The 18,399-nt window shown below is 57.2% G+C and overlaps 1 protein-coding gene across 1 annotated transcript in view; it reads left to right on the top strand.

Annotated features, from left to right (window-relative positions):
- Positions 1–18,399, top strand: part of LRP5 (LDL receptor related protein 5) — a 96,795-nt gene that overhangs the window by 55,513 nt on the left and 22,883 nt on the right. Inside the window, 6 exon segments of the mRNA XM_081797651.1 lie at positions 136–563; positions 1,981–2,152; positions 10,967–11,183; positions 13,237–13,526; positions 15,003–15,229; positions 16,493–16,677. Of these exon segments, the coding sequence (XP_081653777.1) occupies positions 136–563; positions 1,981–2,152; positions 10,967–11,183; positions 13,237–13,526; positions 15,003–15,229; positions 16,493–16,677 (1,519 nt within the window).

Genomic DNA, 18,399 nt, shown 5'->3' with positions numbered 1-18,399 from the left:
CAGTGACTGCGTAGGAGGGTCTCAGCCAGTGTTACCTAAAGTCACCGGTTGTCTCGAGGAAGCTCTGACCCCGGGGGCTGGCTGAGCGCCTCCCTGCCATGCCCAGCACAGGCCGGGTCTGCTGTCCTGCTGCAGGCCTCTGACCCCACCGCGTGTACATCCACAGGGGCCGAGGAGGTGCTGCTGCTGGCCCGGCGGACAGACCTGCGGAGGATCTCGCTGGACACGCCGGACTTCACCGACATCGTGCTGCAAGTTGACAACATCCGTCACGCCATCGCCATCGACTACGACCCGCTGGAGGGCTACGTCTACTGGACGGATGACGAGGTGCGGGCCATCCGCAGGGCGTACCTGGACGGGTCAGGGGCACAGACGCTGGTCAACACCGAGATCAATGACCCCGACGGCATTGCGGTCGACTGGGTGGCCCGTAACCTCTATTGGACGGACACGGGCACCGACCGCATCGAGGTGACCCGTCTCAATGGTACCTCCCGCAAGATCCTGGTGTCCGAGGACCTGGACGAGCCCCGGGCCATCGTGCTGCACCCTGTGATGGGGTAAGGCTGGGGGTGGGCGGACCTCCCACCTGGCGGGGGCTGCAAGCCAGACCACCCGGAGGTGAGAGAGACTAGTGGTTCTGGAACTTTCTCCAGCATCAGAATCCCCCAGAGGAGGGCTTGTTAAAACGCGGGTGGCTGGGCCCTCTTCCCAGAGTTTCGATTCAGGAGGTCTGGGGTGGGGCCTGAGAACCTGAATTTCTCACAAGCTTCCTGGTGATGCTGCTGCTGGTCCAGGGACCAGACTTTGAGACGCTCTGACACAGGCTGTCACGTACACGTATACAGGGCCTGGAGAGCTCGGGTGAGTCATTTCTTTCCATGGGCCTCACCCTTCTCACCTGCAAAATGGAATGGTCCACCAGGGTGATTTCTAGACTGATCACGGTACATACTTACTACGTACAGGCCGGGCCTCTTCTAAACGTTACACACGGTGAATCTTTGCCTCCTCCTCTCTCCCCGGGAGGTGGGTGCAGTTGTACAGTAGAGGAAGCTGAAGCCCAGAGAGGTTAAGGGACTTGCCTAAGGTCACACAGCCAGGAGATTGGGATTGGACCCAGCAGTGTGGCTCCAACTTTCCATTTTAGGATTCTGTGAAAACAGCTTGTCAGTCGACGTAGGAGCCTTTCTGAGAACCTCCACAGCTCAGGGGAGGGTAGGAGCGCCCTCCCTGGGGGCTCACGACCAACAACGGGAAACTGGGAGGAGGAAGGAGGAACAGTTGGAGCTCTTGGCAGGTGGAGCCGGGGCTGCAGGGGAAGCCTCCGGCCCTCCGTGCAGGATGTGGGCGGTGTCCTGGAGACAGCCTGGATGGGGAGCTGGGAGGACAGGAGGGAGACCTGGGAGCTGTGCCTCGTGGGGACCAGCAGAGCTGCGGCAACAGTGACCGTGGTCACTGCAGGGGCTGCCATCCACGGTGCACCCCTGGGGTGTTAGGTGCTTGTCTCATTTCCCCGCGGCTGAGGCTCAGAACCTGCGGTGACCCGTTCGTGGTGCCTGCTGGGAGAGCTGGGCCTCTTGGCCTGTCTGCCCGTGGAGCCTGCGCTTTGCACACGGGAGCCCTTCGGCTGCTTGGAGAAGGTTCCCCTCCAGCTCGGCCTCCTCCCTGGCGCTCGGCCCCTCCAGCCCACGGGCCTCTCAGCGGGGCGTCTGCTGTCTGCCCACCTGCAGGACGGGAGGGGAGGCCCACCAGCCCCCTTCGAGTCCCAGGACCCCATGTCGTGAAGCCCGCACTGTGGGCACCCCCATTTCCCGTGGAGCCCCTGGTCCTGCGTGGGGGGCTTGGTGATCACCTGTGCAGTGAGCTGGTGATGCCTGAGCGCCTCCCGCCGGATGGGGAGGGCGTGGTCCTCAGCCCTGGGGGGTGCAGCAGGGACGAGACAGACAGCGTCAAGGACATGTGCTTCTTCTCCAGCCTCATGTACTGGACAGACTGGGGGGAAAACCCCAAAATCGAGTGTGCCAACCTGGATGGGCAGGAGCGGCACATCCTGGTGAACACGTCCCTCGGTTGGCCCAACGGCTTGGCCCTGGACCTGCAGGAGGGAAAGCTGTACTGGGGAGACGCCAAGACGGACAAAATTGAGGTGAGTCATCCCCACCGGTGGGCGTTGGTTCCTGGAGCTGTTTAATACAGGTTGTGCTGCCTGCCACAGCCCGGCTGGCCTGGAGCCCTGAGTTTTAGGCAGAAGCCGGGCCTGGTCGCCCTGGAGCCCATCACGTGTACCAGGCAGGCATCGGACGGATGCCTATGCTCTGTTTTTTTTTTTTTTTAAGGATTTTATTTATTTTTTTAGAGAGAGAACATGTGTGCGGTGCATGTGCGAGCAGGGTGGTGGCAGGAGAACCAGAGGGAGAGGGAGAGAGAGAATCCCAAGCAGGCTCCACGCTGAGCACAGAGCCCGACCTGGGGCTCGATCTCACGATGCTGAGATCATGACCTGAGCCAAAATCAAGTCAGACGCTTAACCGACTGAGCCACCCAGGCGCCCTTGTGCTATGCTATTTGGACAAAGAGGATCCTTGAAAAAATGGTTTATTATGATACATTTCTGGGCCCTTAAGGAGATGTGTGGCCGAGTAAATGCCATCATAGTATGTATCGTGGTTGTGTAAGATGCTGTCATGGGGAAGCTGGGCGAAGGGCACACGGGAGCTCCTTGAGTGACTTCTTGTGTGTCTTAAACTATTTCAAAAGACAAAATCTTTGTTTTTAAATTTATTTGAGAGAGAGGGGAAGAGAGAGCATGCGCAGGGGTGGGGGATGGGGCGGAGGGAGGGGGAGGGGAGAGAGAGAATCCCAAGCAGACTTCCTGCTGAGCACAGAGGCTGATGCGGGGCTTGATCTCATGACCCTGAGATCATGACCTGAGCCAAAATCAAGAGTCGGCCGCTTAATCGACCGAGCCACCCAGGCGTCCCTCAGAATACAAAATCTTAATGAAAAATCACACGCTAAAGGGAGTTTCTCTGGAGCCTCTGAGCCTGAAGCCAAGACCCTTGTTTCCAGCGGGGTCTGCTGAGGAGGCTTCGTCTCCATGGACCCCACCCACCCCTGGGAGCGGGCTGGGGAGCTGGGGATGTGTGTGTCTAGCTGACGCTGCCGGACACGGAACGGGCATGGCTCCATGTACTCCCACAGCAGGGTGCTGGGGTTGTCTACTGTGGTAAAACACACATGATCTACAATGGCCATTTTTACAATTGAAGTGTGCCTTTCAAAAGCGGCCCCTCACACATTCACAGTGCTGAACTACAGCAACCATCACCACTACCTAGTTCCAGAATGTTTTCATCACCCAGGACCCCCTGCCCATTAAGCAGCCAGTCCCGGTCTCCCCTCCCAGCTCCCGGCACCTGCGGATCTCCTGTCTGTCCCTGTGGGGTTGGCTGTTCCGGGACATTCCACGTGAGTGCAGTCATGTGGTACGCGGCCTTTCATGCCTGGCTGCTTCGCTCAGCATGATGTTTTCGGGATTCATCCACACGGTGGCACCTGTCTGTGTTTCATTTTTATGGCAGAGTAACATTGGTTGTATGGATGGACCACACATCATCCACCCGTCTGTTGATGGACATTCGGGTTGTTTCCCCCTTTTGGCTGCTGAGCAACTCTGTGAAGGGCACCGTGTGCAAGTTTGTTTGGGCACCTGTTGTTCATTCTCTTGGGTACATACCAAGGAGCGGAATTGCTGGGTCATGTAGGAATTTTATGTGTGATTTACTGAGGAACCGTCAGACTGGTCCACGGCCTGCACCGTTCCGCACGCTCTTGCAAGAGCGTACGTGTGTTCTGCTCTCAGCACAGCCTCAGGCACTGTAGCATTCTGTGTCCTTTATCATGATTGTAGCCATTCTGGTGGGTGCGCTGTGGTGTCTCCTGGGTTTGATTTGCATTTTCCTGATGATGGGTGATGTTGAGCACCTTTCGTGTGTTTGTCCCACAAGAGTATTTGGAGGTATGTGGCACGGTCCCCATGTGTGGATGAGAAACTGAGGTCCAGGGGGACGGTACCTTGCTCAAGGTCATGTGGCAAGTGGGTGGTTTTTTGGTTTTCCACCTTTAGAATCAATTCACAGACAAAGCCCTAAGACAGTGTCAGGCTTCCCGACAGAATCTAAACGTTATCCTCTGCGGTAGCCGCTAAGTAGAAGGGACAGAAGTTAGGAGGTGGGAGGCTGGGGAGGGATAGGAGCACAGTTTTAAGGGTAACCAATGGAGGGACTGAAGACAGTCTGTCATGGTAGCGTGAGGGTGAGGGAGGGCCCGGAGTAAGGGAACGCGCACCACAAACCAGGAATGTGCACCGCAAGCGTGTAACCTGTTTGGAGCTAATCACCAGAAAGTGTGAAGAGAGAGGCTACAGAATTAGAAGGATTTGGGAATCTTTGATCAAGCAGACTTGGGAAATGTAGGCACGTAGGTGTTCTCCAGCTTCATGATCGAGGGTCCCTTTCTTTCTCCACCATGGCTCTGGTGGCACACACTTCGGGAATGCTGACTCCATCAGAGACTGTCGCAGCTGCCTCCCACACATCGGGGGCTGACTCTGGCTGTGGGTTTTGTGCCGGACGCCCCCTCCGCCCCTGCTCCGGGGTGGGGGCTGCTGACGTGCATAGGTGTGGAGACCATCCTCCGTGTAAACTCAGCATGTCTTCTCCCCCCGGCGGGAGACGCCCCAGGCGAGTCACAGGCGCCTTCGAGTCGTGCTGGCGTCTCGGGCTCTCGCATTCTTTTCAGTGGGGAATACCCCAGACACAGGGGTGAACACCTTGGAGGTGGCCCGAGTGTGCTAGGGGCCTTGCCCCCACGTTCCTGCTGTGGCCTCTTGACCCTCGCTCGGGGGTCCCGGGTTTGCCGCCGAGCACCTGGTGAGTGCCGGCTATGTTCCAGGTGCCCGGGGCCACCTTGGTACGTCTGCCCAACAGCTGTTCCTCTGGTACGCCCTTCAGGACCAAGCTTTGGATTGGGCCACCAGCTTAGTGCAGAAGCCCCTGCTGGAGGTCACAGAGGATTCTGAGGGCTTCTGGGGGAACTGCTGAGGGCCAGGGGCTGTGTTTACTTTCCGGTTTCCAGGTGGGAGGGATGGTCAGGGGAGGTATAAACCAGGCTAGGGAAGCAACAGGACATGCTTCTAGCAGTGGTAATGTTTCCCAGAAATTATGCCCAGTGACAATGGAACGGCCAGGCCAGATGCTAAGGAGCCCGAGCGCTGGCCTCGGGCCTGCCTCACGCAGTTGCCTTTGACGGGGAGAACGGATTCCGTGCGGCCTGGTTGTGCGCATGGCCTGGCTCTGAACGCAGAGGGAAGGCGCTGGAAGAAGGGAACTTTAGACGGTGATAAACTGGCTGCCCCTTTGAAGAGGTAATCGGGCTCCTGTGTTCCGCCCACCAGGCCCCCGAGAAGGACTTTATAGGGCAGCTGCGGCTAATCCCTTGATGAACTGGGAGGAGAACAAAGGTCTGGAAAGGCTGGACTGATGAAACAGGGATTCATCTGGATGGCATTAGCGACACATAGATGCGACTTACGGACCAGGCTGAGTCGCGGGCAAGTCTGGGCTGCCCTGCAGGTGGGCCTCCTGCTGGCCTTGTCTGTGACAGCTGTCCTGGACATCAGGCTCGGACCAGCCCCTGGGGCAGCCCCTCAGCTGGCCAGCTAGCTGCTGTCGTGACAGCTGGGGGTCGCGGGGTGGCTCGCGGTGGGGGTGGGCTCAGGCTGGTCCTTCCAGGCTCACTCTGGGAGGCGCCCCCGACTGCCCCAACACCCACAGGCTAGAGCCCCGTGGGATGGGTGGGGGCTGAAGTCCATGGACACAGCCCCCAGTTCCCCTCTGTGTCCCCATAGCTGCCTCTGCTGCATTTTCTACCCTCCTGGGCAAGGAATTGCCTGGGACGCCTCCTTACCTGTCTTCCTGGGTCTAGAGCCCTTGGGTTGGAGGTTCCTGCCCCATCAGTACCCTTAGTTCTTGTATCCAGCCCTTCCCATGACCCCAGCTGCGCCCTCAGGACCAGGCCTCCAGTGTTCCTACGGCCCACCATTTGCTTGTGCATTTTTCTCCCTCCCTCTCCCTCCCTGCCCTGCTGGGCTCCCCACCCTGAGAGCACCTCCCCTCCTCCTCTGACCTGCTGCGGGTCTTAGGTCTCATGTCACAAGGGTCAGCCGGATTCATAAAAGCAACTAGGACCCCCTTCTCCCTCAGCTGTCTCTAACCAGTGGCCGCCGGGGCCCTGCACTTCTCTCTCTGCTCTGGGCAGACGCCAGGCCCTTTCTGCCTCTGTCCCTGCTGCTTGGCAGACACCAGGCTCGTGACAGCCCAGCATGGGCACCCCCCCCCCAGGCAGCTCCTTCCGTCCCGAGTACCCTCCAAGCCCACGTGCCCAGCTGCCCCCGGCTCCCCCCTCGGAAGCCCAGAGTTACCTCCTGCCACATGCCATGGTCTCATGCATGTGGACGACTCGCCTTTTGCAAAGTGCTGACATCCCCTTTCCCACCTGAGGCCGCCTCTCCCGCTGGAAGCCGCAACCCCTTTGAAACCAGTCGGGTGCTCGTGCTCTGGCTCAGCCGCCGGGTCATCAGCGTCATTATCGTCCCCACCTCACTTGTTTGTGCGTGGGCCTTGTCTCCCCAAGCAGACGGGAGCTCTCTCGGGTCCGGCTTGCGTCGGGGTCTCCGTGCTGACGGTGGGTGGGGACTCAGGACACACCGGGTCTGTATTGAGGTGTCCGCTCCCACGCCCCTCCACTGTTCCCTCCCACACTCCCTCTGTGGCTCTCACTTGGCCCTTTCCCACGGCTGCTCAGCGGGTCCCTGAACAGAGCCGTCACGTCCCCCCAGCCCCCTCCACACCCCTCGGTGAGCACCTGTTCATTCCACGGCATCCGTGGACACTGCCTCGTGCTGGAAGAGCAGCGAGGGACAGACCGTGCCCTGATGGGGCGGATGTTCTAGAGGGGAGATAGACATGGGGGGTAACAGGACAGGTGCAGCGCGTCGGAGGTGGTCGGTGCTCTAGAGGGCCACTGAGGAGAGGGGATGGGGCGCGGGGGTGGGGTGACATCCTGGCTCCCCGGACAGCGCGTCGGCTGCTTTTCTAACCGTGTCTGTTCAGAAGCCCCTGCCTTCGCTGACTTATTTGTGCAGCTTCTGTTGCTTTCTGTTCTGGTGCCCTTAGCAGCGCTGATGGGCAAAGCGCTTAAATAGCCGGGCACACGCTCCGGATGCGTGTCCGTGGAGGGTGGTTTTAGCCATTACTGAATCGAAGCAGGGACTGGTCTTGCCCCTTTGGAGGCTTGAGTTGCCTTTGTGAAGCTTCGTCCTCGGCTGTTTCCCTCGGCTGCTTGGACTCGAGGATGGAACAAGCAGAGGTCTTGCAGGCCAACCCAGGCGCTTCAGCCCGTCTCTGCCAAAGGAGGTGTCACCTGCGTGTGGCTCGCCCTGGACTTGCTGGGGGCTCCGGATCATCTGGGCTCTCTGAGGCCCCCTGCTTTCTCATCCCGGCCAGGACAGTGATACCTGCCATCCCGGGTCAGCTCTCCACGCACCCGGTGGGGCAGGCTGGCGGGCAGGCTGAGGATAAGTCCCAGAGGTCACACCTATATCTGTCTCCCTGCTCCTGACACGTACTGGGTCGGTGGAGGGGACTTCCGGTCCAACCAGAATAAATACTCAGCACAAGAGGGCTGGTTGCAAGGCCTGGTGGCCGTGTGTCCCCCGGCGAAGAAGTTAGAGCATGGGGCTTCCGGGCAGCTGAGCCATGAGTATGTGCACGCAAGTGTGTGTTTAAGATCTTTTTTATTACCTGGAACAAAATAACCAGGGCAGTTTTAATTTGGGGGGTTATGTCTGACTGTGATAATTATTCCATCAGAAAACAGAAGTCTTTTCCCTTGAAACGTGTGCTTTCAAAGGGTTGGTCTTGGGCTCCTATCTCTTGTCATGGTGACTTTCTGGGGCCCACCATTTTGTGGGTCCTCCCCGCAGACCCCCATGGGTGCTGCCCCTCAGAGCGCAGCTGGGATCTGCGGGTGTCTGCTCCGCTTGTCCCCCCTCTCTGCTGCCCCCTCCCCTATCCCAGACCCGGGCACGGAGCGCGGAGTTGGCCCAGCGCAGGAGGACGGAAGCCAAAGGTCAGAGAGAGCAAGGCTGGCCCCAGGCACCTTTGGCATCTGGCGTGATCATTTTTGACATAACTCCTCGGAGAGACGTCCAGTTTCCTTTCCTGAAAATCAAGGGTGCAGGCGCTCAATTCTAGAGCAGGGGTGAGAATCTACAGCCCGTGGGCCTGATTGCCTGTTTGTACCACTTCCAAACAGAGACTGGTTTTTACACTTTTAAATGATAGCGGAAAAAAAATTGAAAGAAAAATAATATTCCATGACGTGTGAAAATGACACCAAATTCAAATTTCAGCGTCTACAAAGTTATTTTTGTTCCTTGCACAAACGATGTTCTGTAGGCGCACAGCCTCGCTCACTCACTCACGCTCTCTGTGGTTGCTCTTGCATTACCAAGACCATATGGCCGCAAAGCTGGAAATGTTTATGATCCTCTGCAGGAAAAGTTTGCCAGCCCCTGACCTGGAAAATCTGTCTCCCATACTCTCCCCTGACTCCCAACATTCTTGGGTTGCAAATTCGATTCCATTATTCCTGAATCCCGTTTGGACGCATTACCCTCGCAGGAGTCCGGTGGACCCGTGCCCTGTGTCTCGTCTCCTTACCCTCGGCTCCTCTCTAGGAAAGCTGGGATGTTGAAATGTGTGTTGCTCCCTGTAGACAGGCCCCACGGGTGCTCCAGGCCTGGGGAAAGGCCCGGTCCAGTAGTTACTTTTATGGATGGGCTGGATTTGCTCACTGTGTGCAGAAAGCTGCCACAGAAAACCACTTTGGGCTCGTGTATTTTTCTCAAGTGTTAGAGTCTTGATGGAGAGCCTGCGAGGTGCTTCTTGGGTTCTCTGACTGGTGTGGGAGGTGATCGGGGTGAGGGAGCGGCTTCTGGAGGGGGATGGGATCCTGCGTTCGAGGTCGGGGCAGGAGGGGGCAGAGGCGGAGAGAGAGAGAGGAAGGGCTGCCAGCCTTGTTGGCCCCATGTCCTCCGTGGGCTCGTTTTCATTGTTCTTGAGCCAGGAAAAAGGTACTTCCTTGCCTCAGTTCAATAGAATGTGTATTTATTTATGTCTGGAGTTCAGTTATTAAAGAAAACTGAGAAAATATGGAAATACCTAAGGAAGAGGAAAATCTCTTACAGAGGCGGTATTGACATGTTGGTGCATTGAAGCTGAGTCTTTTTTTCTAGACGTGGATGATTTTCTTTGTAGTGTCAATGTAGTGCGTGTGCGGACCCTGGCGCGGCCCCCGTTATCCCGAGCTGAGGAAGGAGCAAGGGTCCCCAGGGCCTCGCTTGAGCCCTGCCCCTGACGGGATGTGTTCCTGGAGATACTCTTTCTCCTCTCCCAACCTCACCTCCTGGGCCATGAGCCCAGGATGAGACCCCTCCCAGGGGCAAGTTTTGTGCAGAGCGTTCTCTGAGGGCCGGCGCCCAAACCGTTTGGAAGAGTTAGTCCATTACCTGCCATTTACTGCTAACCAGCAGGGCCAGGAGTGGTGCCCAGGGATGAGGACAGAAATCGGTGCAACCCGAGCTCCTCCCTCCAGGTGAGGTTGGCAGCTCCCCAGCTCTCGGTACAAGGGCACCCCCCAACCCCACGTTCTCACCTGGGCAGCGCGTTGGAACGCCCCACGGGAAGCTGCTTCCAGGATCCATACCTGGGCCGCAGCCTCCCACTTCTGCCTGAATTGCCTCAGATTGGGGGTCCAGGCGTTGTTCTGTCTTTGGTTAAGTTGCCTGGATGACGTCAGCTGCTCCCCTCAGTTACAGGTGGAGAAATAGGTCCACGGGGCGCAGGGGCTTGCTGGGCCCAGCCCAGAGCTGCCGGCTCCTCCCGGCGACCTGGCTGTTTTGTCCTGTGCTGTCCGACAGCAGACGACCCAAGTCTCTTCTGTTCAGCCTGAATTTGATCTGTCTTCTGTTCTCACCGCCTGCAAAACAGAGGGTTTGTCGCTTTTCTGCGGAGCTGGAAGTGTCATCTGGCTGCAGGAGGTCTGTTGGGACTTGTCATGTCTCTTTCATCCTGGCCTGAGAGCCGGAGAATTTTGATGTTGTGTTTTATCGAGTCTGCCTTTCAACAGAAGCTGCTACAGGATCATCTGTCATCGGAATCGTGGGCGTTTTTATGTCTGACAGCAGTTTTCTCCTTTGTGGCTTTTGTGGTTAATGCTTTTAATCAGCACCGATTCTTCAAGAAAAAGCTAGCTTTTGTATCTCAGAGTAAATGGCCTCGTGGGGGGGCGGGGGTGGAAGATGTCTGAGAGTTACGGGCTCAGACTTAGGGCCAGAAGTGCCCTCAGAGTTCATCTGGGCCTGACCAAGCAAGACATCAGTCCAGAGACTGGTGCGACGTCTTGCCCAGGGCCCACGGCGTCTTAGTAATCCAGCCTCTGGAAACTCAAGTCTGCGTCAAGCGTGTGATCACAGTTGACGCCTGCTGGTGCTGTGTGCAGGCAGATGTTGCTATCAGAGCCCGCCCCTGGTCTGAGACGCACACCTCGGTACTGCAGGCAGATCAGCCACAGGAAGGGAGAGGACAGCCGTCCGCCTCGCCTGGCCCTTTCAGCACAGTGTCCGTACCCAGGTAGGGGGGGCTGCGGGGAGAGCCCTGAGCCAGCCCCACCACTGAAAAGGTCATTCGTCCAGCTCTGCCAGGGAGCCACGGCACCTGGCTTCGTATCACGGCCTCGCGGGGTGCAGACAGAGCTGAGCATCCCAGGCGTTGACCTTGGCTCATTTCCGGCAGCTCAGGCCCGAGGCCGGTTCATACCTGTGTCTGCCATCCTGCAGGTGATCAACGTCGACGGGACAAAGAGGCGGACGCTCCTGGAGGACAAGCTCCCACACATTTTCGGGTTCACGCTGCTGGGGGACTTCATCTACTGGACCGACTGGCAACGGCGCAGCATCGAGCGCGTGCACAAGGTCAAGGCCAGCCGGGACGTCATCATCGACCAGCTGCCCGACCTGATGGGGCTCAAGGCCGTGAACGTGGCCAAGGTTGTCGGTGAGTCTGTTCAGCCTCCAGCCGCCGGCGAGCCAAGCCTGCTGGCGCCAGGAAGAAGCAGGGGGCTCGTGGCTGCCCTTCAGTCCCCGGGCGCGCACCCTGGGGAGGGGCAGGACAGGATATGGTGAGATCTGGTGAAGGACAGGTGGGACACTGTGCTGAAAGGGCCAGGCGAGGCAGACGGCTGTCCTCTCCCTTCCTGTGGCTGATCTGCCTGCAGTACCGAGGTGTGGGTCTCAGACCAGGGGCGGGCTCTGATACCAGGCTCTGGCTAAGTGCCTCAGCGCCCGGAGCAACCCCATACACTGATGACCGTATTGCCCCATTTGCACTGGGAGGAAGGAAGGACGCACGGCCGCGTTGCTGATGTGGCTGAGCTTGGGACTCACTCCAGGTCTGCCCCCACCTCCTCACTGGGGTGGGCTGTGATCGTTGTCCAGCGTGGCCGGGCTGGACCTTCAAATACATACTTTTTTTTTTTTTTTAAGATTTTATTTATTTGTTTGAGAGAGAGACAGCATGAGGGGAGGGAGGGGCAGAGGACGAGGGAGAAGGACAGGCATATCCCCTGCCGAGCACAGAGCCTGATGTGGGGCTTGATCCCAAGACCCCGAGCTGAAGTCAGATCCTTAACTGACTGAGCCACCCAGGCGCCCCAAACACACACCTTTTATCTGAAAGCCAGGATCTGCAAAAAGCTCACTTAACATGATTTGTCTCTTTATGAAAAGGATTCCAAAGGCGGGTCGTTAGGCTACACGGGAGAGAGTAGCGTCCAGGTGTGGTGCGGGCGGGGCTGTGGGCTCCACGTGGGCTGGGGCTCTGTTCCCAGTGGGGGCCTCTGCACCTACTACAGCACCTCACATCGGAGGTGCTCAACAGAACTTTGCTGGATGAATGAATGAATGGATGAATGGGCAGAGAGGATCCAGTGCTTGCCCTCAGGTAGCTCCCGGTCTCTCCGTCTAGTGGCTGAGACACTCCTCCGCGCTATGCCAGGCAGTGGCTAAACCTGGCGTGATGCTAGGGATGCCTGGCTTTAACACACGCGGGAGGTCACTTGAGCTTGGAATTTAGGGGGCAGGTGGGGGCCAGTTTGGCCAGGCAGAGGGGCAGCTGTGCAAAGGCCTGGAGGTGAGGCCGTGGGGCGGGGGGGCCTGAGAGCAACTGGGCCTTCTGTGTCCCCGGGATGGGTCTTACCGCCCAGCCACCTGGGTTCCTGACGAAGAGGGATGGGACCGAGAAGCTTCGTTTCCCAGTCGCCTTTTAGGACGCGCTGAATATCTGCTGTGGACGGTGAGGCCCGTCTGCGAGTGATGGTTTAAAAAAACAAAAAACCCAACAGTTCCTAAAAAAGATGTGTCTGTCAGGTGTGCTTTCAGGTTGAGAAATTGGGTTCATCTCTCTCATCTCAGGACTTCCTGAGAGAGCTGGGGAACAGGGTTCTTTTTTTAGCTGAAATACTTAACACTACATTAAAGTCACTTTTAACAGCGCCTCGGGAGGTAAGGGAGATTAACAGGCTGGCCACCAGTAAATGAACACCCTGAGTACTCTGCTTTAATGCAGAAGAGACCCCCTTGGCGGTCCTGGGCGAGTCTGGGTTTGCGAGGCGTTGGATCCTGGGAGGTGCCATCTGGGCGGTCGGTCCCGTCAGCAGGCCTGGAGTCCGGGCCCGGGGTGTGTGTGTGAGACTTGTCCCATCACGGCCCATTCGTACAGCTGTGCCACTTCCTGCCTTTGTCACCTTCACCAGCCTCCCTGGGCTTCACTTTCTGCGACTGGCGAACAGCGGTGGGGACGCCTCCCGCCCCCAGGCTGCTGGGCGGACGGACTGAGTTTCTAGGCCCTGGGTCACCCCGGGCGCAGAGCCGGCCATGTTGCCGTTGTTGCTGTCCCTTCCTTGCAGCTGGGGAGGACCTCGGTTTCCGTCCTCCCCACCTGGCGTCCCCGCGTGCTGTGTGGCTGGGGCAGAGCCCCGTGGGACGGTGGAGCCACGCCCACCTGCCCCTGCTGGGCTGCCGAGGGTTAGAGCTGCCGTGCTTGCTCCCAGGGACCAACCCGTGTGCGGACAGGAATGGGGGGTGTAGCCACCTGTGCTTCTTCACGCCTCACGCGACCAAGTGCGGCTGCCCCATCGGCCTGGAGCTGCTGAGCGACATGAAGACCTGCATCGTCCCCGAGGCCTTCCTGGTGTTCACCAGCAGGGCCGCCATCCACAGGATCTCCCTGGAGACCAACAACAATGACGTGGCCATCCCGCTGACGGGCGTCAAGGAGGCCTCCGCGCTGGACTTCGATGTGTCCAACAATCACATCTACTGGACGGACGTCAGCCTGAAGGTACGGTCTGCGGGGTGTCCCACGCACGCAGCTTCGCTGTGGACGCCTCGCCTGTCACGGCGCCACCGCGAAGGCTTTTAAAGTCTATTAAGACTTAGAAGAGCTGTAATATGCAGGGGCGCCCGGGTGGCTCAGTCAGTCAGGCGTCCGACTCAGTCTCAGCTCAGCTCATGATCTCGGGGTCATGAGTTCAAGCCCCGCATTGAACTAAAAAAAAAAAAAAAAAAAAAGGAGCCGTAATATTTATGGTAATGTGATCTGTGACAATAAAGTATGAGTGACTATTTTAATAAAGTATCATGAATGATTATAACCAGCACATCCACTAGACACACGGGTGGGCTTTGTGGGTCTGGGAGGCGTTTTGTTGTAAAATTGACACCGTCTTTGGATTCGCTCCCTCAGCAGTGGCCACCTGCTCAGCAAATGCTGTCTTTGCGCACGATGTGAATATGCAGGAGTACGCAGAAGGGCCTTTTCTTCTCGTAAAGCAGGATTTGGCAAACTGGCTCGCAGGCTGGCCTCCTGGTTGTGTAAATAAAGTTTTATTGGAACACAGCGATGCCCATTTGTCTCTGGGTTGTCTGCGCCTGCGCTGCTCGATTGTGTAGTGACATCAGATCTGTGTGGCCCTTGGAGCCTAAATATTTACCATCCGCCCCTTTAGGGGAAGGTTTGCTTGCCCCTGGTCTGAAGTACCGGACAACCGAAGTAGCGTACTCATTTATCTTGTATTCTGCCGATGGTGTTACACATCTCTTGGAGATTTTTCTGATTCTAAGTCATGGGAGCTCACTGGCGAAAGAGGGCAGGAGACAGAAAAGTATAAAGAAGAAAATAAAAATAAAATAAAAATGAAAATCACTTCTATCCCCCCCCACCAGCTGACGTTTCAGGGCAGTTCCCCATGTCCCGGTGTTGCTCATGGTCCCTATCAGGTGCTGTAGAGGGTTCTGTATCCTGGTTTTTTTACTTGACATTATGAGAGGTAATTGATTATGCTGTTAGGAACTCTTTCACACAATTCTTTAGGTGAGTCAGGTAGTCCACTGCACAGATACTCCGTATTTTATGTAACCGTTCGCTTCTTTTAAATGTTCTAGTGGCTTCCCGTTTCCCCGCTGTAAACGATACCATGGTCGTGAGCGCTTCTGTGTCGTTTCCATAGCTCCTCGCCTTTTGCATTTTTATTAGTCCCTAATAAAACTTCATGACAAAGATTACTGAATGAAAGGACCGATCTGTATGTGATATGCATATAGAAATATAAAAACTTAAATATTATCAAATCTTTTTTTTCCCTAAAAACGTATTTTGCTACATTTCAAGCATTTATTGAAAAACCTTTGTATGTGGGCGATTGGGCACCAGATGTGGTCAGTAGTTGCTCCGGGTGGCCAAGCATCTATCTCATGGTTAGAGGTCTGCAGAAAGGCTGGTTCCTAACCGTGGCCCTTGCCTCCTCCCCGTTCCCAGACCATCAGCCGAGCCTTCATGAACGGGAGCTCCGTGGAGCACGTGATCGAGTTTGGCCTCGACTACCCGGAAGGCATGGCCGTCGACTGGGTGGGCAAGAACCTCTATTGGGCAGACACTGGTACCAATAGGATCGAAGTGGCCCGGTTGGATGGACAGTTCCGGCAGGTCCTCGTGTGGAGGGACCTGGACAACCCAAGGTCACTGGCCCTGGACCCCACCAAAGGGTAAGAGCCGTTTTTGTTCGTCTCACGTGTCCCCGCCCCCCTCCCACTTCCGTACATCAGCCCGTGTGTGACGACTGTAGGCCGAGGGGGGTGGCTGTCCAGCTGGCCTTCTCATTAGAGCAGTCCTGACCGCCACTAGCTTTGAGGTGGCCGGGGTGGGCAGGACCCTGGCGGTATCTAGTTTATTTCACAGAGGGGAAACTGAGGCCCAGAGCAGAAGGAAGGAAGGGTGGCCGCTCTATTGGATGCTGCACTGGGCACTTTGACCCGAGCTCAGTGCAGCATCCGGGGAGCCTCCATGGGACGAGTGTCTCTGTCCCTGATGTTGCAGATGTGGAAACTGAGCCTCAGAGAAGCTGAGTGACTTACTGAGGGACAGGTAAGCAGGGAGAGAGAGCTGGGCTCCTTCCCTCGCCCCATGTTGCTGGCTTTTAGGGCCTTGGAGTCCAGCACGCTCAGAAAGGGCTCCTTGCAGGCTTCCCAGGCAGGGTTCCACCTGCCTCGCAAGGCACCTGCTTTTACCTGTCAGGAGCCTGGGGGCCCTGCCCTGGGCACGGGGGCCAGAGGGACCAGGGTTGAGTCTCCCTCTGCACCAGAGTTTTCTGTGGTGCGGACCCCGTACTCGCCCCCAGTGCATCAGTGATGTGTACGGCGTACCCCGAACGCTGCCTGTCGCACACTGTTAGAGAAGGAAAGATTGTGGGACGGCAGAGCAGAAAGGCCCGGTTTTAGCCGAAGGGCAAGTAAGACGCACATGGTTCTGGCACAGGGGTTCCTTCTGTGGAGCTGCTGAAGAAGAAGGGAGGAGGACCCTTTGGAAGCAGGAAAGCCAAGTTTGGATCCTGGCCCCGTAGTGCCTGCTGGCCTCAGATTCTTGTCTTCTGCCCCTTTTGAGTAAGGGGACCGTGTGTCCTGGTTCGCCCACATTCATCCTGACTTCCCCTGTCACCCTGGCGTCCCGTCCAGCTTAATTAGCATTCGTCTCTGACAAACGTATCCCACCTGGAGTTCTATTACGAGGCCACCCCCTCTGTGCCACTGGTCTGGGTCTGTAGACGGATGTGTTTGCCCTCACCCTGCAGGTGAACTGCTGTGGGAATTCAGGAGGCAGGCACGGTGACAGCACCTGGAGGGATGTTAGGGTTGTGGGGGGCTCCCAGGGTGGAACGGGCCACGCCGAGGAGATGGCGGCGGTCGTGTCCCCCTGCCCTGCAGTGAGGGCGGACGCACCTGAGCCCGCTCTGCCCTCCCTGTGTCTTCCAGCTACATCTACTGGACCGAGTGGGGCGGGAAACCCAGGATCGTGCGGGCCTTCATGGACGGGACCAACTGCATGACGCTGGTGGACAAGGTGGGTCGGGCCAACGACCTCACCATTGACTACGCTGACCAGCGTCTCTACTGGACCGACCTGGACACCAACATGATCGAGTCGTCCGACATGCTGGGTGAGGGCCAGGCGGGGTCCTGCTGGGCGGGGGCATCCCTGGGCTGGGGCGCCGGCTACCTCCCGGCCCCTACTGCACCGTTCCCGCTGGCCGGCGAGCCCTTAAGCCCCACAGGAGGTATGGACGCAGCCCTGGCTGCTCATCCAGCTGTGTCTTCTTCTGGGGGTTGTCCCTTTCCACCCCAGTGCATTGCTGTAGGCATGTCGACAGAGGCCCTGGGGACAGTTGTTTGCTGCACACCTACTAAGAGCCGGGGCTAGGCCCTGTGCCGGGACTCTAACGTGGTGTAGGTTTTCATTGATGGGGGAAACTGAGGCCCAGGGAGGTCACAGGATTTCCCTAAGGTCGCAGAGCGCTGCCCAGATTCCAGGGCTAACACACTTCATCTCCATCTGACCCCAGGCACCTACTGTGTGCTGGGCATTATTCTCGGATCCACTCATAGGCCACACCAACATCCTGGGACTAGGTGAAAAAAAAAAAAAGAAAAATACCTCGTTCCAAGTCACCCACCAGTGGGGGCAGGACATGCAAATCTAGACTCTGTACTGCTGGAAGGGAGTGCTTATGTTAGCTCTCGGGGGTAACCGGGTGATAGGCTGCCCCAGGCGATGGAGAGAATTTGATTTTCTGATCACCGCTGTTGTCCCGCCGTGATGGGTGTGGTTGTGCCCATTTTACAGGTAAGAAAACAGAGGCATAGGCCGGCTGAATGGCTTGTCGCAGGTATCGTATGAGCAGAGCCAGGGCTGGAACCCTGGCGTCCTGGTTTCTGCTCAGGGCGGGTGGCACCTGCCCCGCACGCTTCCTGTCCAGGTTTCTGAGGCCAATGGCAAGGTTTGAACGTGTCTTTGAGACAGCCCCGCCAGCCCCACAGTGAATTACGAGAGGCTGGTGCCTGATGAGGAACCCATCCCTGAACAGCGGTGGTTGCCTGAAATCATTAAGCTCACTGACTGCCCTGGAGGGAAGAGGCACAGGGGCGGAAATCAGCACGAGCCCCGAAACTTCCACGGCCCTGGAGACCGAGGGTGGCCACGTGCCGTGGGCTTGGCTGTCACTCTGCTCTAGCTTGCTTTCCATTTAATGCCATAAACATTTATGCACCGGGGGCCTCACTGTTGGGGTGCGGTCCTGGCCCGGCCTCTTACCGTGTGACCTCAGCCACATTCCTTAACCTTCCTGGGCCTCGGTTCCCTGACACTGACGACGCCTTCCTCAGGCAGCTGCCGTGGGCAGAACTGAGTGAAAGCACTTCTCACCGAGGATGGTTGTTGGGAGCCCGCTCCTGGCGCGGAGCCCCGGGCGTGCAAGCTCGAGTATGTGTTTGATGGACGCACTTGGGGAACGTCTTTATGTAATGATGGGCTTGTTTCTGATGGTAAACTAATCAACGTAGGACATTTCTGAAAACACAGAAACACAGGAAGAAAAAGTAATTATTCATAATATTCACCACCCCATGTTAATTAATATTGACATGTTGGCGTATTTTTTCCTACTCTCAAAATTTTTCATTAATTTTTTTTTTATTTTAAGATTTTTAATAATCTCTACTCCCAGTATGGGGCTCAAACTCACGACCATCAAGAGTTGCATGCTCGGGTGCCTGGGTGGCTCAGTTGGTTGAGCGACTGCCTTCCGCTCAGGTCATGATCCTGGAGTCCCGGGATCGAGTCCCGCATCGGGCTCCCTGCTCGGCAGGGAGTCTGCTTCTCCCTC

This window comes from Leptonychotes weddellii, chromosome 11 (genome assembly GCF_054177405.1).
Source record: "Leptonychotes weddellii isolate Sample4059 chromosome 11, ASM5417740v2, whole genome shotgun sequence".
Lineage (NCBI taxonomy): Eukaryota > Metazoa > Chordata > Mammalia > Carnivora > Phocidae > Leptonychotes > Leptonychotes weddellii.
The sequence above is the reverse complement of the archived record's forward strand: the minus strand, read 5'-3'. Positions and strand labels throughout refer to the sequence as shown.